Here is a 20,030-nt window from a genome sequence, read left to right on the forward strand (position 1 = left end):
TTCCGTCAACCAACATATTCGGTCACCTGAAACCTGGGAATATCTCCGCTCAGCCAGGGTTGTCTCCATTCCCGCTCTCTGCAGCTACATCTGTTGACCCTAGCCCTGCCCAGTCGGATACGGATGCCACCAATGACCCAAGCGATGAGACGGAGAAGCATTCGCAGGCCGATTTCACTCGCAGCGGCCCTGGTGAAGAAAATGAGGATGCAGTCTTTGAATGCCGCTCTCGTGCCTACCAGCTCACCGAAGGCAAATGGGAGGTCAAGGGTGTTGGCGTACTCCGCATCCTCAAACACCGCACCAACAAGAAATCTCGAATTATCCTCCGTGCCGACCCTAGCGGTTCCGTTGTCCTCAACACCAATTTGATGCCTGAAATTGACTACAAGCAGAACAGCAATAACGTCCAGTTTTTTGTTGCCTCCGAATCTGGTTTCCAGCAGTGGATGCTTCGTGTGAAGACCAAAGAAAGCGCTGGCGAGTTGAGAGACTCCATGGAGCAGCATAAGAAGAGAGATTAAACCAACCTAACGAGTTTGATTTCTACCTGGAGTTTCGGGCTTATGATCGCGTTGTCTATCTAGTTCTTCTTACTGCTGATGCTCTACTTCCCCCCTATCTCTGTATTTTTGAATGTACTATCTGACCTGAACGACACTGATTGAACTTTTTACCCATTGCCTGCTTATTGTTTGCTTCTCTGTTCTACAATTGACCCGTATTTGTTTTTGCAGTCCAATTCGACGCAAGAAATACATATGATGGGATGGGTCTTCCTACGCTTTACCATATGTCTCCCTCCCATTTTCTTCATTCTTGTTCAATCAGGATGGTTTATATCTATTTTCAAAAGCCTCTTGCCCTTTTGCCTCGAATATTAATCATCTGAGCTTCCTTTCCCATTCCCCGAATTCCCCCAAATACATTGTCCCTCTTCATTTACATAAATTAGTTTACTCCTGTGGCCCTGGGTCTCGATTTACAAGCATAGCGTTCGCCCTTTTACTTCCTAAATTCCACGTTACATTCCGGCCTACACCCATTTTAATAAATAACCAAAACTAGTTCTTCTGCATGCATGATATTAGGAGCCATCATAGACAGACATCGGAGATTCCCCTTCCCTTGTGACTTTCTGCATTCAAATCGGTACAATGCACCTGTTGCCTCCCAACTTGTATCTAAACAACCAATGCATATGTCAATCATAATACGAGCTCATACAACCCGCAAGTTACTGTGAGAAGACCAGAAATTACTGGATTTCTCGTATAGAAGATAAAAATGAACCTGTACTTATTTTCGAATTTTTATGGATTTGAAAGTTTTATAAAGCAGGAATTACAGAGAGTACGCCAACCTGCCAGCCCAGTAAGTACACGAAGTGATCCATTCCTTTCGGTGCCTGGCGTCGCAATGCTTCATTTTTCATGAATGGTACGGAAAAGAAGAGCCTTATATCAGCATGTTCAGTCGTATTATTTTTGAGTTTGATTTTCGGTATCTTCATCCTCAAGCAGGAACTCTCAGTCCTGAGACGTTAAGGAGTCATCTAAGCATCCTCGATGACAGCGGTCTGGAGACCCTTGGCATCCTTGACGTTGACGGCCTGGACGAAAGAGTAGAGCTTCTCCTTGGCACCCTCCTCGTCGTTACGCTTACGGCTGATGCGGACACGGAGTCTGAATGGGACACCCTTGATACCGGATTCCCAGACCTTCTTGTTCAATTGAGGGTCGAGGCGGACATCCTTGGTGCCCTATTTTACATGAAACACAGTTAGCCAATGATTCAATTTCGCGTGTAGGAATAGAAGGAAGGAAAAATATAGACTCACCATAGCCTGCTCAGCGAAAGCACGGATCTCCTTGATAGCTCGTGGAGCTCTCTTCTTGAAAGATACGCCATGAACCTATACCCACAAAAGAAAATACAAATCAGTCTTCCGTCCAAAATGCCCATATTTCCATGTTCAGCGACGAGGAAAGCATTGCTTCCGGGGCCATAGCGGTGGACTTCATAAAACTAATTCTTATTTTTCCTTTCGAATTTCTCCCTCTCGCTCTTGAAGTGGCGCCGTGGTAACAATTGCGCCAACTGCAGTCATAGCTCAAGGCAGTATATATGAAATTCCAGCAACTTCGCGCAGCCTGACGAGGGATACCAGCACAGGTGTCAAGTTTGCGACTGTGACAGTGCAAGGTTCGCGGCTCCCATGTGTAATTTCCCTCGTCGTCAATTGACTGAAGCATCTGTTGCTTTTCCCGCGGCCGCTCTTGAACTTGGGGGGAAATATCCGTATGCAATCGGATTGCTAGCGGTATATTTGATGTGGTTCAACGTACTCTCTTGTGGAGGTGGATGGTGTACTCTCGGGAGACAACATCAGAGATGGCCGAACGGCCCTTCTTTCCGGCTTGTGCGCTCGACATTGTGATTCTATGGCGCAAAGAGCTGTCAACTAAGCTCATATGTATGCATATAGGATGATATAACTTACCGTGAGTTGCAGAGACAGCTGTAGAATCTCTGTTGTCGGAGGGAATGTTGCTGATATCGAAGTCGAACAAAATTCACAAAGTTCGCTTGCCTCTTTCCATTTTACAAAAGTTGGTGTGGTTCGCTTATTACGTAATACTCTCTATAACTACTCACGTGATAGTTATACTAGACTGCCAAGGATTTTATCTTGGCTTCAAAGTCTATTATATAATCAAGGGTAAGAGAAGAAAGAAGAGGGAGAAATTTTGGTGGGAGGCAGCGAGCAATTCATTGGAATGTTTTGATTGAATATCACTTAACAATTACTCCGTATTGAGGGTGATATTGCTGCATCGTTGTAATATAGTTTTCCTTTTTCATTCCTCAAACCTGATCTTCCCCTTACTTACATCGGGATATACATCGAATCGCCTTTGTTCATATATGGGGATTCCTTTTCGGGTTTCTTCGATGCTTTGCGGGTCAATTTCAGCGTATACGATCTCTTCCTTCTCAGCAGCCTCTGTTATAACTTCCGCCTTGGGATTAGCAACCAAGCTGTGACCCCAAGCGTGGTACGTGGCATCGAGATCTCTAGCCGGGCTGCAGAGAGCCACATAAACCTCGTTATCCATGGCACGAGCACGGCCCAGTAACGACCAATGCAACGGCCCTGTGGTCAGGTTGAATGCTCCTGGGTAGACTAACAAGAAGCAGCCGTTACGGGCGGCAATCATAGCAGTTTCCGGGAAACGAATGTCATAACAAATGGCGAGTCCTATCTTGCCATATTCCGGTAAATCAACAATAGTGACTTTATTGCCCGCAGAGAGAACCTCACTCTCCTTGAATCTAATCTTTCCTGGGATATCAATATCGAACAGATGGGTCTTCCGATGAGAAGCAATCAATGAACCAGTTGGTGAGAACACAAGAGAGGTATTGTAATACTTCTTGCTCTCTGGAGCGAGCTCCGGGATACTCCCGCCAACAAGGTATGCTTTGGCCTCCTGGGCGATAGAGGATAATGCGTGGAAAGATGGCGACTGTTCTTGGGACGGAGGAGATGGAAGAAGCGTTTCTGCGTATTTCGAGAAGTATTGCGTGCCATAGGGTGAATTGAAGCATTCCGGCAAGACTACTAGCGAAGCCCCAGCCCGTGCAGCTTCCAGTACCTTCGTGCGCGCATGCGCAAGGTTGGCGGCCTTGTCAGCTCCTAAAAGAATACAGTTAATCAGCCCTGACTCTGACATGATAACTAGCGATATTTTTGGCTGATTTCAGCCCCCAAGACTTACCCGAAGCCAGCTGAACTAGGGCAATCTTCAGTGGCTTTTTGAGAAGTGAAGCCATGATACCGTTACCGTCTGGTATATTCTTCGATAGTTTCTGCTTGCAATGATATCAGCTTCTATCTCTTTACTTCAGGCTTGACGATATTCGGCATTTCCATCGCGGGGGATCTGATTACTAAGCACACTTATGCCGACGACGACAAAAAAGTCAAAGTATATTATTATGATCAACATCATCATCAACATCGACAACGACAACAACAAACCAACTGAATCGATTATTGATAGATGCAAAATAATAAGATATCTTGATTACAATTAAAAGTATACCAAAGTTACCCAGGTACCCCATGCGATGAGATAGTTACGAGCTCTTCCGTTGCGAACGGAAATTTCAAGCCGAGCTTTCAGCCTTGCGGTATCGCCTTGAAACGATGACTGGCATGACATATCAAGATCGATGCCGTGGGGCAAGATCTCGGTTAGAGGCTTGCATTATGGGCTGTAGCACTTGCTGCCGTGATGCCAAAATCACGTACATGAGCTGATACGCCATTTTCGGTGTTTGAGATTGATGAGTGCTCCGCCTTGATGCACGCCGTCTACTTATTTATCTCTTGATATATATTTGCATATATCCACCGTAAAACGCGGTGAGATAGCTCCGTTTATGTGAGCATGATGATGCTTCTCCGTGGACAGGATTCTATTATGTGGTCAACCCACGAGGGATACAACCTGAGCTGAAACCCAACAGACAAGAAAGCCAACATCATGATATTGTAATGTTGGTTTATGGTGCTGGGAAATATCTACATTAGTACCGGCATCGTGGACCTATAGGGCTCCTGTGCCCTTTCGTACGTATGGGAATACGATACGAACTACTTTTCTATGCCCGGGGTCTTCCTATCAAAAGGTACCGGCAATTTTCTAGCCACCGCTGTTAACATACGGGTATACTACTCTTATTATATCATTCAATGAGGATTCCGTTTTCCACGATGAGAAATAGCTGTGAACTCGAGTCACCCCTAGGTTTTCATACCTTCAGTGTCGGATTTACGCTGGCTGAAAGGGAGAAATGTTGAGATCTCGATAATTTTATCTTACATGACCTGGTCCGCTATTCTATTCCTCCCGTTGTACCTAATGCATCAACCAGCCGATGTAATCTTATAATACACCCCTCCAATTTGATCCAAGAAATCAAAGTTAGGCAACCACGCGAGTCAACGCATCAGGGAACGCAGCCCAAGCCGTATTCAGTTCAGCTCTGGATCGCCTGGATCGCCTGGCCCAAGTGGCTCCAGTGGCCTTGAAACTTTTACCCTCGCGGGTGAATTGCTACTCTCTAATTTTCAGTTCTCCAAATACAGTTTATCATACAGGGTTCGTTCAACCACCTTGCATAGGATTCCTTCAGCTCAATCTTGGAAATCCATTTAGCTAGGGACTTAACTGTTAAGTTTTACGCTCGCAGGCGTTTTCCTTTCCTTTATTTCCTTTTGCCATCCTTTCTCGCTTCCCTGCGAGGATTGCATGGCTAGCGGCCCAGCTTTTATGATAAATGGCAGGGATGTAAATCCCCCGGGTTGAATATCTTGCCTCCTATTAGTTAAGGGCAGTCTATTCTGCTACAAGGACGACATATGAGCCCTTGCACTAGTCTGCTCTGTATTTGGTCGTTGCTGATATCAATCCTTTTGTGGGATCTGGGCAAGGATTTACTCTCGGAGCTGGCTGATGACCCTGAACCTCCTTGTTGTCAAGTACCTTGATCCTTGGCCGAATTTTCTAGAGGTACGCTCATGGACCCTGAGGATTCACTTTGTTTTCTGCTCTCTTTCCTTTTTCCCCAAAAGACAATAGGGGTCCTTCCAAAATAGGCCGCCAAGTACGCATACCCACGCTACGGAAATGGCCCATCATAACAGACGGCCGCATTAAAATTTGCATCCTAGGTAGCTAGCAATGGGAAGGTATTTTCGTTTTTTATCGGAAATACCCTTTACCTTGTGTTCTTACGGATATCACTACCGCAAACACAACTAATGTTAAAGTTACTTCCCGATTCCGCCGACGGCCCTACGTGATAACCTCGCCCTCTAACTATCATATTGCCAAGTTATTTCCCCTTTTCTGGCAGTGCGAGGTTATTGAATTTGAACCTTTAATTGGTGATCACCATGCTGCATTCAAGCGGCTCCCGAGTAATCGCTTGGAGGCTAGTGATACTCGGATCTGCCCATAATTCAGTTTTCATGCATGCAGGCATTCCAAGCCTACGAGGCCGTTGCCAGACCATATCAATCCTTTATTATTATGCCTGCTCCCTTAGCTTTTCTGCCTTGTGCTGTTAGCCCAATTATGACTCGCAATGCACGTTCTATGAATTTCATCCGCTCCACAGGCTCTGGTTTATATTTTGAATTCTCATTTTTACAATACTCTGATTACTAGTCAGTCAGTGCCTACCTATCTGCTCGTTTAAGTGCGGAATGAAGAAGTATCGCTTACTGCGTGCCGTATAATATTCCACGCTTATGATCATCGTCATACTCATACCTCCTGATTCTAACGGAGTATCCGGTGGGAAGGCAATGCAACCGACACATAGAACGAAATATCATCCCAGGCGGCTTTCTCGCTAATTGAGTATGATCGTATGATTAACTAACCTTGTATGGCTAATAGACTAGATACAATACATCTGATGAATTTTTAAACCTTCTGGTAACATCTCGAATGTAATGGGTAATTGAATATATTTTGGTAAAGGAAAGAAATCTAGATGGAAAGCGGAAAACAGAATGCCGGCACCTTGAACGCTAGGAACAAAAAAAAAAACGTATAAGGGAAAAACCGAATCCAATGCAATGTGAACGCCAATTAAATCCAATGTGCCCGTTGCTGGGTTGTTATCTATTCTTTTTTGTAGGAAGATATGCCGTAGTCGTCGTTAAAGTTGCTCAGTTTAACCAAGGTAGCCCAGATCTAACGGCATGAAGCCGTTTTCACCTTCTATGCAAGTTAAGTCAGGCATGGCGTTGAAATCTCCATGGTTATTGGTGTCCAGGGGGTTTCCAAAGAGAAGAGGTCCAGACCCGAAATCAGGGTCATTTTCTGAAGACATGAATAGCTGTTGAGAGAAGTTCATTGGTTCCCCAAGGAACTTTTTGTGACCATCATTCGGTGTCATGTCAAGTCCCATCAACCCCATTCCTCCTCCGTTGCGGAACATGGAGCCGCTGTTAAGAGACGGTGATCCACTGCTGCGTGGGATATGCTCTGGTTTAGAGGACATGATCGGCTCTGAAAGCTCAAACATGTTAGCTTTCCCATGACTCTCAAATGAGGGCGGACTAACTGTCCGCCGTATCTTTCTGGGTGGCTGTAGTGGCGACATACCAGACGGAGTGAAAGGCGACGTCATCCCACTGTGATCCAGTGGTGCAAGCGAAGAACTAGCAGAGTGCATATGCAGTGTGTCGAATCCATCCTGGCTAGATACCGGGGAGGTATCTGACCCGAGGAACATATCGAGAGATAGCTGGTTGGGAATCGACGACAGGTAGGATGCGTCATCTGGGATAGGAGAACCTGGCTGGGAGAGGCCCCCTGAAACGCTTGTATTGCTGCTGTGGGAGAGGTTCTGGATTCTTGAGCGGAATTGCGCAATAGGAGAGGGATCACCATGAACAAGGGGTGGTGTAGACTCGCTTATAGATGAGAAAACGACCTTTGCAAACTTTAGTCGTTTCTTAATGGTTCGCATAGTTGCTGATGCTCGTGATAGCTCTCCCCGGCTGATATCGTGCAATTGCTGGGCAAGGTGAAGCAGCTGTCTGTTTTTAGACATTATTGCCTGGTATTCGTCACGACCGCAGTTCGCACGACTGTGTATATATGCAAGTGCTCGGCTACAGGCATCAAGGCCAAGGGCGAAGATATCGGAGACATTTTTGGTCTTGAGACCAGGGCCAGGGAGTAGGGTGGTGGTTTGTGGCGAGATAACGGAATGTGAAATAGCAACCAAGGCATTGGCAGACTGACAGAACTCGTTAATGCGCTCCGGCGTCATAATAATCACGCTGTCTGAGGTCTGTCGCTGGGGAAATAGCATGTGGACGATCATGGTATGGTACGCAATAAGAACCACTGCTTGTGTTGAGCCGGGGGTAACCTCAAGTTCAACCTGCCTAATAGCTTCAAGGAGGATATGTCTGATTTTCCCACAGAGAGTAGGAAGCTCTAGTTGGAAACTTAGAAGACGACGGAGTTGATGGATATGTCTGGCTTGCCATTCGACTGTCTCTAATGTATCTTTCAGATCTGGGTTTGGGCAAAGGGCATATATATGAGCTGCAGTGCTAGCTACCTGGCTCAAAGGCCACAGCTCTTGCAAGGCCCTGGATTGAGCCCTTAGTGTTGAGACGTTATCAGAAGCCAGGTCCAGGCTGATTGTCATTGATGTCGACTCGTCAACGAAGGGGAACTGTGAAGGGGTTTGTTCCGGTAGGAGAAGGTTGTATGGCTGGTCAATTTGCATCAAGGACCAAACTGTAGTTGACCAACATACCCAGTATATGTTCCGGATGAGTTCACCGTCCACATATCGAACGTCGATACCGTTCAACTTAGTTCCATTGGCAGAGACTCCTTGGTTCAGTCCTCTGTGTAGTTCTGAAACGATTCGACAGGCATACGCTGTTAGGCATGAGCCTCGTCGAGCATTACCCATGCAAATCTCTCTCCAAGCCATGAGTATCAAGGCTTGGGATGAGGCAATGTCTCGGTTCAATACGCTTCGGTTTTGAATTTGATAGGTTGCAAAGTCGAAGAGGAGCTGTCCCTCGGTATCGTAATTTTGGCCATTTTCATGGACGAGACAGGCATCAGAGAGAATTGTTGCGAGAAGAGCCTCGTCGTAGGTGCTGTTCTTGAGAGAGCTGAGCAAAAGGGTTTTCGAAATCAAGGAGGACAAGGGGTGGACGGAGAACCACAAGTCGATGAGCTGGAGGATACGGTGAGAGGAATAGGACTTCAGTGGGTTCTTCCTTGGGATTGTGTTGTCGAACATCTCGTGAGTTGTATCGCGAGCGAGGCTGGTGATGCAGTAGCGTCGAGGGAAACTGTCTTCCACTTCACAGTTCAAATCTCCGAAGCGAAGAGATATCATTTCCACGATTTCTCGGGTCATGGAACTCATCAGGCCGTCGTAGCTTATTCTCTGTGGTACCTCCTGAGGCGAAGCATGGCTGCCGGTCTGCTTCAGACGCTCATGGCCAGCAGCAATAGCGCCTTGGAAAATTGTTGCACGCATACCTACTTTGCTAATGAAGCATTCGTGGAACATTGCTGTTAAATCATCGCCCATCAGGGGCCCCTGGAGGGTAGGATCCCATTGCCCAGTAGACTTCCCGTTCCCATCATGAGAACCGGTCCCTTTGCCAGCCTGGCCGCGGTCGGAGGCTAGCTTTGGGTCTCTTGACTCAATATGCTTTCGCTTTGGTCGGCCTTTCGCTGCCTCGAGGTCGTAGACACAGTCTATATTTCGCTCCTGGCAAGCTTCACAAATGCTCTGTCCGGAGCATCTGATCTTTCGGCTTCGACAAAAGTGGCAGCTCTTTCTCAGCACAGGAGTTCCTTCGATGCAAAATAATGTTAGCCAGAAGTTTCGAGTGTTAGGTATGTTTCCAAGAAAGGTGCTTACTGTGTGAAGAACTCATTATGGATTATCTCAATAAGCAGTGTGATGTTCAGTCAAACAGCTAAGAGTCTCAGTCCTTCCAGAGGAGAGGGTATCCAGCAGCGATTATGTATTAGGATTATGGTTATTAGTTGCCTTCCGTCTGGTTGTATAAAGGTGCTTGATCCTAGATGCCAGTCAATGGCTATTCTAGGTGGATGGGTGTTATTGAAATCAGGGTGAGAAGGTAAAGAAGTCGAAGGTGTAATGAGAATGATAGAAGAAATAAGTGGCACGATGCAGAATATATAGTTATATAGTTTGTTGACTTTCTGGGGAGCTTTCGGTTATGTAGGATGGGCAGGGTGAATATATAGTTGATTGACTTGTATCTCGAAGATGCTGAATCCCTTGTTGCGCTCTCTCTGCGATCCTTTCTTGACTGTGGTGAAGGGATCGGCAAGGGGGGCTTTTGCACCTGGCAAACCTTTATACCCAGCATCTCGTTCCCTTCACACACACCCCCCGGTCCGATGCTGCATCCACCCCAGCTTTGTCCACGCGATGTAAGGTTGTTTGGCTTTGCAAAAAAAAAAAAAAAAAGTACAAATCAAGTATGTCAGGGAAAAGAGAAGAAAGTCCTTCGGTGGGCTGTGACAAATCTGAAATAAAGATGAAAAAGCAAAGAAAAGGAGGAGGAGGCAAAAGCAACCAATCCGTACGATAGAGCAGACAGGGCACAGACAATCCCTGCAGACAGCCAACTACCGGCGCGGCTGGACGCATACGATGGAAGAGACAGAGTAGGAGAAGGACAAAAAGGAGAGAGAGTCACGAAAAGGACCGAGAGAGTTTTCTACGCTAGAGATGCTAGACTGATTCATCCCCAAAAAAAAGAGGAATTTTATAGCGACGCTAGAGGTAACGGAGTATGCGCTAAATGTCACTTCCACCATAGCATCGGCCCTATTTGAGATTAGCTATGCCCTAGCAGCATTGCTCCGTGCGAAGAATTCCGTCAGAATAACCAGAGGGAGCTGCACGCCTTCGATCAGGCAAATCACACTAGTCACTTGCTTGACGGTCACCGAGCAGCGCCCGCAAGGCTGGTGCTGTTACAGCATGTGTAGATCAGGGGCCAAGAAGACTCCAGTAGGTAGGGGCTGAGTGGTAGCCGGGCTAGTCTCTTCTCTCTTTTTTATTTACCTCATACATGGTTGCCTGTGCTGAATACATACTGTGCCATCCCATGGGATGAACCGAACCCGGCAGCTCAGCTCATAGGGCTCGCAGGCATCAGCTGGTTGCCTAATCCTCCGATGAGATACACCCCTTTTTGTATTTTCTTTCCTTATTTTGTTCCATGTCTTTTACGCTTTTGGTAGGAGAAGAGAAGGAAGGGCAGGGAGGAAGAAAAATAGAAAAAAAAAAAGAAATAAAAAAAAAGAAGACGAAGTTATCCCCAGAATGCACCCAGCGTTCCATCCAGCTGCCATGTGGGAGACCGTGGAACCCGATAGACACGGTTCGCTCAGTACCACGCAATACCCATTTCATGGGCGTGGTGGTCAGCTTTAATTTCCTACCAAGAACTCTCGCTTGTGTGCCCTATCTATTCTTGTCTTGATGTTACTCAGGATGAGAGTAAAGTACAGCCAGCCAGCCTCACCAGCCGCTGTCTCGCATTTTTTACTGTATAGCGTAAACTTTAACGCTCTATACATATTATCACCAGCGGGTCGAGGCGAGAAAGTGAAAGAAAAGGGAAAGAAAAAGAAAAACAAAGTAACTCAGCGTGTTTTGCTGCCACGTTTTATTCTAGCGTTAGAGTAAAGCGCATCCTCTTTTGTCAAAGCGTACGCTTTCTAAGGTGGAGATTTTGCCAAACAGGCATGTTCATCATGGCAAAAGCACGGCATTTGGCTACTCTAATGGACATGCAGGGATGATATCCTTCCCGTGCGCCCCCTGTTCCCATGTTGTTATGGTCTTCGGATCCTGGCATTTAGTCATACCACGAGGGAGACGAAAGCAGAATTCACTGATTAGTGAGCGTCTCGTGGAATGCAGGGAGACTCGTGCAGCAATGGCTGGGGATGACCTCTTACGCCTGTAGTTTTGTCTTGTTACATACATCAATGCTATTTCCCTGGAAAAAGCACAATCCATCTTTTCTTCCCTATATGGAGTTGGACGTCGTTTTTCTACTGGTTCCCGAGTGGTATTGTTTAAAATACCCCGAAGGACATGACAGTTAGATTATATCAGTGGACTGCCAGCCAGAATTTGAGTAATGATAATGTATATTATTCTATGCTCGTTGTGGCATGTGGCCGAAAAAGGAAAGAATGTAAACACAGCTCGCAGACGCTCTGAAACTGAAGAGAGGAGTTCCGGAATATTCAACATCTTTTATCTGATCTTCACGGGGAATTCCAATAGGTCGTTTTATATATATTAAATCCACGTGTGGGAAGGTTTTTGTCGGTGGTTTCGAGATATGTGCTCCATATCTTTTGGTAACCGGTTCTAAGTAGTAATGCAATAAGCCTCTAACTGTGTAACAGATCCGCGGATCGATCGCCAGTGAGCAGGACGAACTGACGAAATACATCTCGGCCGGAAATGGAGTCTACCCTTTTCCGTCTGGCCAACACCCCGGCAGCACGACCGATTTAGCGCTGAAGGAGGGAGGATGTGGCTCGCTGTTCCACACGAAGGAGTTCCAATGACCGTGGCTCAGTTAAACTATGTAATATATTTAAAGTTAGAGCTCAAACCCACCTTTCCGGTTATGGCCATAGCGTAAATGTTTCATTGGTCCAGCGCTCGAGTCCGCTCGGAGCTCGGCCCGCCGCGTGGAAAATGCCAAGCTTAAGTGGATCACAACCACGCGAAGAAACTTTAAATTATTCTTTGGAAGCCTCCAGGTTTGCTATTTACCCAAAAGAGCTATATCTTAAATCCATCGTCTCGATGGGAGTTGAGCTATCTCATTCCGTTCTCGATATCCCACTTCTGTTTCATGTTTGAGTGGGCCTCACTTTCAGGATCGACCTTACTTTTAGTTATGACTTAATCGGATGCCAGATCCAGGCTGGGGTTTTTGCTTCAACTTGCGTTCTCAACGAAGCACCCCGTACCACACCAGCATTCGAGAAGAAAGCTTACAATACTCTAGAAAGTGGGCTTCTTTTCCCTTGGATAAGCAGCTTTTGCTGATGAAACAAGGCGGATGAGGGTAAGCAAGCCTATATTGTGGTGAGTATACGGCTCCATCAGGCTCAGCATTACTGACCTTAAAGGTAAAGTATACGGACGTAATACATCGGATATAAAGGATCTCACTACGTGGACTGCCTTCGTTAAGCGGTCAATTTTGAATTTATTTATCGCATTACCACTTCCTCTCTCCCAGGCATAGGTCAGACCGTTTCGTGTGATGCACCCCACGCGGTTCGACGTAACTGGCGTCATATTAAAGAGACCCGTATATATGAATCTAACTTGAGTAAAAAATATGACTTGGCCATTTATACTAAGACACCTATGGTTGCTATCTTATCTGCGGCAGGGAAGAGAGCACAGACGTCATATTCAACGCGAATTCGTAGGACAGTGTTTAGCCTCCGCTTATGTAACAGTCATTGCCAGAGTCCTATAATGGTGGTCAGCCAAAGGTGATGTTCAACCACTTACAATGTGTTAAGTATAAAAAAATCTTGGCCCACAAACGTTCCTTAAGGAAGAAATTATTTCCTTGGGTCAAGGCGAAAGATATGGCTTAGAACAAAGTATTACTGTGTAAAGAATCAACTGACACGGAAGATTATGATTTCAATATATTTGAGACACATATAAATGGCCTGGTAGTTACAGTTTGCTCAATTTCCTAGTATACATGATTATGTAGAAGTAACATGTAGATACATCATTTATTTATAGGACATAGTTATGACCTTGTGACACTCAATATAGATCAAACTCATGTCTTAGCAGGAAACGAGAAAACTGAACGACTAATGTTTTCCACTTCTGACAATAGTATCTTCGGTGAGATTTGATGCTATGCTTTGCTAAAAGTTTCTAAGTTTAGATTGAATAGCGCATTTATCGTGATACTATGGTAGGCGTTTTTCGGGTTGTGAGAGAACAGTGACCGGTCGTATTTATCAATGAGAAAAGAGGAAAGAGGAATAAATGATCATCGGGCCAATATTAAATTAATTTGTCCGCAACGGCAAGAATGCAATGTACAACCACGAGTCAGTGATTAATCAAGTTGTTTAACTTGCTTTTAGGACGAAGTATTTTACCATTATTACCTCACAGGACTGTAACAATAATAATATCTTCATGGTTCAAATTATTTTAATTCTAGGTTTTGCCTGGTACATAGATACTTCAAAAATAAGCTAAATTTATATTACTTAGCCCCCCTGAGCTCCCTCTCGACTGGGAGATTTTGGTAGTTTCACTTAGGAACTATGTCACTGGAAATATTGTGCGCAAAACGTATCCAAATCGAGGCTTTGTGATACGCATTTAAAACATCTCAAAACTTAGGGAAAATTAGGTACACAAATATCAGACCCATGACACATATTGGGAATTACACGTGTAATCAGTGCTACGTGGGAATGATATACTCTTTCGTGGAAAGAACTTCCAGGACCCCGTATACGGAATTTATTTTGACAAATTCTTAGAAGTGAGAGAGATATCAAATTCTGACGCTGTTATTGTTAATCTTACATCTGTAAAAACACGGTTGAAATGTCTAAAGTATAAGACAGGCTTATCATATATCTATTTTTGAATACTAGAGCGAACCTATACCTATCTTGAAGGAGCAAGCAGTTAGATATAAATAAAATGAAAGTCTATAAAATGAAAGTCTATATGAAACAACATGATCGGTAACAGAGTATCAAGTTCCGAGATGCCAATATGCGATAAAATTTAGGAAAGATATAGGGAAATTGAGTAAAAAAGAGAGCATCCATGTGCGACATCATTACATATCAGTAGTAGCAAGCCAATGCAGTCCTCGGCGGGCATGGGAATGCAGCATGTTATTAAGCGGAAGTTGCCTGACCAGCAGGAATATCCAGCAGTGGGTACTTAATGACTGGCTGGTAGTTGAAGAGCCATTCGAAATACCATACCCAGACACTGGTAGGGACGTATTTGTAAATAATTTTTCTCACCAAAGGCCCGAGCCCATATGGAAGTCTGGCTGTATGGACCTTTGCGAAGTTATCAGAGAACTGGACGAGGTCCTTTGCTCTTTTCTGGCGGACTTCAGAGTATCTGTCAAAGGCAGTGGGGTCATTGAGATGGAAATGCTCGTGCAAGGCGTTACCGAGCTCCACAGCGTCCTCGATGGCTTGACATCCGCCCTAATAGTCTTAGTGTTAGTTTGGCTGTGGATGTGGGTGGAGGAAATTAAGCTTAATTTACCTGACCGAAAAATGATGTCATTGAATGAGCGGCTGCCAAGAATATTAGTCATCACTTTAACTCTAATACCAGATAAAGGGGACACGAACCATCTCCGACAAGAACGATTCTTCCTTTCACCATGTGTGGGACCTCGAGCTCCATGAAAACGTTGCTAGCAATAACACGCTCAGAAGCGTCGACAACTATGTTGACATATACGTAAGTGGCACTAGTCCTCCTATGTATGGCAACGAACAAGTACTTACTTGATTTCATCTTGGACTCCACACCAAATGGGTGGAACCGTTCACCGTAAACTTCGTTAATCGTGTCCTTGGTCGCGTTTTTCCACACAGATCGATCGGGCTGCTCGCCTGGCTTTAGCTTTGCTGCCTGTTCTGGATATTAGCTTATTGCTCCTGTACTTCCACAGATGGCTATAAACAAACCGCAACACCAATAAACCACTGCCTGTTGTCCTTGCATGGCCAGGTGGTAAGAATTGCGTCGTCATACAACATCCAGTGGCCAATACCCTCATCCTTAGTAGTTAAATGTGTCAATGGTTCCGTGTATCCAGACATATGGACTCTGCCAGTAAATCGTATGGTGTTTGTTGCCTTCATTCCGCTTTTCTCGGCCAACTAAACGATTTCAAACGCCATCGTTAGCTACCTAGTTCAGATCTCGTATATGCGGGGAGCGATACTGACAACTCGGCGAGTATAACTGCGAATGCCGTCAGCACCGACAATGATGTCGGCGTGAACCTCTCGACCATCTTCGGCCCTGACAATAGCATAAGGAGCATCTGCTTCATCGACAACGTCGTTCACATTGAAGCCCAATCGAACGACATCATTACCGCCTGCTGCCTCCAGCAACAGATGGTGAAACCGGTGTCTCTCAATCTTGTGCACATAATATCCAAATGCCTCGTTGGTCATTCCAAATTTCTGGGAACCCCAGAACTCGTTGTTTCTGTAGACATGGACTTCGCGCAGCACCTCTGAATGCTTGGCCAGCTTCTCAAAAATCCCGAGCTGATCTAAAGCGCGCAAGCAATTGGGAGCGAGCGATATTCCAGCTCCTTGGGGGGTAATCTGTGCATATCGCTCCAAGACAACGTAGGATATATCTAGCCGGCGAAGGACAGCGGCCATGGTAAGACCGCCAATGCCACCTCCACAAATGGCGACCCGGACACGCTCCGGAGTTTGTGGCTTAGTTTCGGCCATTTTTCTGCGGTTGAAGCAACGGTTATTTAGGTGTATTGCGCACTACCTGTGTTTTTTCGATGGCCGGCCGTGGATCAGTAGAAAGAAAAGATATCGCCGATAAGTGTAAACTTTAGACTTCTATCTGCCTCTTTGGTGCTGGCTGGGAAATAAGCAAAGATATAGCTGGAGATTGAAGGTGAAGGAGCTGGTCGATGAGAAACTGGAGGAGGCAGATAAGATATAGCAAGCCGCCATGCTCCTAAAAGCCTTCAAACATGCCACCAGAAGGATAATGTTCCGTTGCAGAAGCCCAATCTGAAGCCGAATTGAAGCTTGTTTCTCATCTTTATGGGCTGAAAAAGGCTGAAACATAGCGAGGGTCTCCATGTTCGGGCGCATAATCAGGATTATCCCGTTATCCACCGGAAGAACAAAGTAAAGGCATACACATACTCTCGGAGCCTAGCGATGGCTGCCACGAATACTTCCCACGGATAGTTCTTCTCATTCCTGTAGCGAGTCTTGCGTGTTAGCCTACAATCCCATATCATATATATTAGCTGGTTTCCGCTTTGCCTCCATTTTTTGCCAATACAATAGCCGGTATAGATAATAAGCTGTAATGAGTAATTGGCTAATTTGAGCGGAAAATTTTCGCAAGTCGAAATCCAACCCCTGTAATATCCCAGTTGCCTTTCAAAAAGTATCACTTAACTAGTTGAGGCAGGGATGGGGGAAGCAGAAGGAAGAGAGAGCTTGATTTAGGAAAAACGTGGTATGAGGGAACATGGAACATTCTTAGCTGTCGCTTACTTATGCCTTCTTTTCCTTCTCCTTCTCCCAGCGGGCGACGAACTAATCAGAGAATGAGCCAAACCCCCTTGGTCCTAGCCTATAACGTGGGATACGGGGCTGATGATATTTGACCCATGTTTGCGCAGTTCTAGACCGAATACCCTCTATATCCAAGCTGCAGGGTCGAGAAGGTTGATTCTATGGCATGGTCTGGTCGGAAAATATATCCCCGTCTTTGGTCCCTTATTTTAGGTCGCTCTCCTGCGTAGCAACGAACCAGCTTGATACCACTGCATGTGTGGCGTGGGCCGCGATAGCTGTGGGATTTGCTGAATCCGTGATAGGACGCTCCAAACACAAGAAATTGAAATCAGCTCACTAGTTAACTACCAGTGGCTTAACTCCGCTCTTGAGGCAGCCAAGTCAGCCAGATACGAGCTATCAGCTTTCGGATGAGCTCCAGCTATATACAATGTGGGAGGGAACAATGACTGGTCGACACCGCACTGGGAAGAGACTGAAATGTGTGCAAAAATAGTTGTATTCATCTGTTCCATCTATTCTGAATTCATTAAACACCTCCCAAGCGAGAGAAAGAAAAAAAAAAGATAAAAGAATAAAAAAGCGAGAAATTATCTAGCCAGTAAATATGATTGCAAAAGAAAGTTGAACAGAGGGTGCGTCAACCCATCTTGTATGGGGCCCTCCTTTGGTTTCCTGCCAATCGATATAAAGTTTCCAGTATGCACTTTGGGTTGCGGTGTGCATAGGACCTCCAAAACACAGTTTTGCCGAGTAGAAGCGATCGCAGAGACTCCTGAGTCTGTCCTTGATAACAGGAAATAGTTGAGGTTAAGCAAATGTAAACGTGCGAATAAGTGGGATATGTCGGTTTCGCATAAGATGCGTTTTTACTCTCAGTAGTCAAGATTATCCAACACGTCCTTGACAAGGAATGTCAGTTCATCAGCGTGCTCAGAATCAAAGCAGCCGTCGTGTGTAGCATCGATAGTAAGGGTCCTGAACGACTTGAATGATTGCGCGGGCCACAGTAGTGTATTGTCCTGAGATCGCTTTTGTGCGAGCATTTTGCGCCGGTCGTTGACTAGGGAATCTATGCTGTCGCGAACTGTGCATCTAATCAACGTAACTTCTGTCTCACTAAAATCGAACTCGTCCACCCTGCTGCTCTGTGAGGCCAAAACACCAAGTCCTTGGTGGATATGTTTCCTCATCCTGCCTAGCATTTCAGGAACGGAAAGCTCTTCCGTGAACTCTTCAGTATCGCTGTCATTGTTGCTCTCTTCACCACTGCTGCTATAATAGTCATCTTCAAACAGGCCGCATTGGAATAGTGGGATCGCAGGGGCATTCATTCGGGTAGCAATAGCATTATAGGTAATTGCTGCTTGTATATCGTGCTGCTTCTTGTCTTGAAATGCAGGAAAGTACTTTGGATTTACTGAATCAATCAGTATGACATGTGGTACTTCGTCGCCCTGTGCCTGGAGTATAGCGGCCATCTCCATTGCGATCATGCCACCCATAGACCAGCCCCCTAGAAGGTATGGCCCAAAAGGCTGGATCTCACGACGAACAGTTGCAACATATTCCTCTGCTAGCTGTGCCAAAGTGCCATCTAATGGATTTGCCAAGGTCGATGTGAACATTGGTGAGGAGATGCCGTATACTGGACGATCCTCTTCGATCTCGGAGAGAGGACCGAGGGCAAAGTATGGCAGCGCAAGTCCAGAAATGGCGTGGACAAGAATCAGAGGAGTGAGGTTGGAGTCAGGGTCACCCTGAAGGAGAGTAATGGTATCCATAGCGCTTCAGTAGGATGGGGGGCCAAATGGAAGGAAGTCTAGTGAAGAGGATAGATTGCTTTTGCTTGGCTCTGAACAAAAGCAGACAACGAAAAATGGACGCAATGATTCAATCCTGCGTTGTATTCTGGGAGAGAAATGAATGTATATTGGATTTAATTTAGAGCCGGTCCGGTTCTTGGAAATGCGGGCAGGTTCTTAAATTAATAGAAGACTTGGACACAGCTTCTCTCCTCGATAAATTTGCCCTATTTCCTATGTAAATCCTTCTCAGAGTCATGCTTGCTTTGAAATGGAAGCATGTCGGTTGTTTTGGACGAAAAATCTATACAGGTATCAGCTCTGGGTGCAGTGGGACAGCTCCTGCTGGAAGCTTTGCCCTAGCGATATCCCTTTCCATGTCGACCATGGCTGGCGAGGAAGAGTAGGCGATAGGTAGAAAGTGCCGCCGGTAACCAGAACTAAGACACAGGGTATACATTAGTGCCTGTGGCTAGCAAGGGACACTCTTGTTACAGCTTCTACACGTGGAAATCGTGTGGCATTGATGGACGAAGGATGAGGCTTGAAAGCCTGGAATCAAAAGCACGAGTAATATTTCCCGGAGCCCACGCGATGCTGGTATTCTAGAAGGTGACAGCACAGGGATGGCTTTCTTCGATTAGTGTGTCCTCTACCATCCTTGTCTCACGACAGGGCAGCTCAAAGGATCATGATGTAGTTATCTAGCTTTGTTAGTTCGTTACTTAGTTGGCATGATGTGTTGTCGTTGGCGTCGATATTGATATTCAAAAAGGGGCACAAAAATATTCGGAAATGCCAAGCGAGATCACGTGAAATTACTAATGTATTTACTTATTAAGCACCTAAAAATAGGTGTGACTAAAGTACCGAAACTTTCTGTCAACGTCAAGGCTTCGAGCGCAGCGACTTCGAGCGTCCAAGGCCGAGACACAGCGGACATTTCTTGCTTAGCATCCGTGCCGCAAACATAGGAGATATGGCTTCTCTCCGGACGGAGTCTTCTATTGGGGGCCATTCTATGAATGGCTTTTGGCGTTAACGGTGACTGCCTCACGTTAAGAGAAACAGAGACAATATATATGATGAAGCATCCTTCGATCTTCATCGACTTCTTCTAGGTCATACAAATTACATTGAGGACTTGAGAAACGACACCTGTCTCAGTCGCTAATTCTGACCAAGTTTCGTGCTGGCCTGCGAGACTATCCTACTTGCATCGTTTCATCTACTTTTTTTCTCGTTCAACTGT

General features: G+C 45.6%; 6 protein-coding genes across 6 annotated transcripts in view; 1 reads left to right on the plus strand and 5 right to left on the minus strand.

Annotated features, from left to right (window-relative positions):
- The window catches only part of MGYG_00346 (hypothetical protein), a gene marked incomplete at both ends in the record, with an annotated part of 4,051 nt that extends 3,527 nt beyond the window's left edge, over positions 1–524 (plus strand). Inside the window, one exon of the mRNA XM_003176209.1 lies at positions 104–524. Coding sequence (XP_003176257.1) covers positions 104–524 — 421 coding nt within the window. The remainder of the gene's footprint in view (positions 1–103) is intronic.
- A 1,031-nt stretch (positions 525–1,555) lies between these two features.
- MGYG_08889 (60S ribosomal protein L31) lies at positions 1,556–2,435 on the minus strand (the record flags this gene model as incomplete). The annotated part of the gene is made up of 3 exons (XM_003176210.1): positions 1,556–1,762; positions 1,841–1,915; positions 2,349–2,435. The coding sequence occupies 3 exons, from the start codon at positions 2,433–2,435 to the stop codon at positions 1,556–1,558; spliced, it is 369 nt and encodes a 122-aa protein (XP_003176258.1).
- Positions 2,436–2,861: 426 nt separating this feature from the next.
- On the minus strand, positions 2,862–3,837 carry MGYG_08890 (hypothetical protein; the record flags this gene model as incomplete). Its single annotated transcript, XM_003176211.1, has 2 exons — positions 2,862–3,700; positions 3,783–3,837. 2 exons carry the CDS (start codon positions 3,835–3,837, stop codon positions 2,862–2,864), a joined length of 894 nt encoding a protein of 297 aa, XP_003176259.1.
- A 2,919-nt stretch (positions 3,838–6,756) lies between these two features.
- Positions 6,757–9,511, minus strand: MGYG_00349 (protein kinase subdomain-containing protein; the record flags this gene model as incomplete). Its single annotated transcript, XM_003176212.1, has 2 exons — positions 6,757–9,428; positions 9,496–9,511. The coding sequence occupies 2 exons, from the start codon at positions 9,509–9,511 to the stop codon at positions 6,757–6,759; spliced, it is 2,688 nt and encodes an 895-aa protein (XP_003176260.1).
- A 5,038-nt stretch (positions 9,512–14,549) lies between these two features.
- On the minus strand, positions 14,550–16,154 carry MGYG_00350 (FAD dependent monooxygenase; the record flags this gene model as incomplete). Its single annotated transcript, XM_003176213.1, has 6 exons — positions 14,550–14,873; positions 14,935–14,966; positions 15,024–15,119; positions 15,183–15,309; positions 15,366–15,560; positions 15,630–16,154. 6 exons carry the CDS (start codon positions 16,152–16,154, stop codon positions 14,550–14,552), a joined length of 1,299 nt encoding a protein of 432 aa, XP_003176261.1.
- Positions 16,155–17,848: 1,694 nt separating this feature from the next.
- MGYG_00351 (hypothetical protein) lies at positions 17,849–18,757 on the minus strand (the record flags this gene model as incomplete). The annotated part of the gene is made up of 1 exon (XM_003176214.1): positions 17,849–18,757. One exon carries the CDS (start codon positions 18,755–18,757, stop codon positions 17,849–17,851), a length of 909 nt encoding a protein of 302 aa, XP_003176262.1.
- Positions 18,758–20,030: the final 1,273 nt, after the last annotated feature.

The sequence above is a fragment of the Nannizzia gypsea genome, genomic scaffold (genome assembly GCF_000150975.2).
Source record: "Nannizzia gypsea CBS 118893 supercont1.1 genomic scaffold, whole genome shotgun sequence".
Lineage (NCBI taxonomy): Eukaryota > Fungi > Ascomycota > Eurotiomycetes > Onygenales > Arthrodermataceae > Nannizzia > Nannizzia gypsea.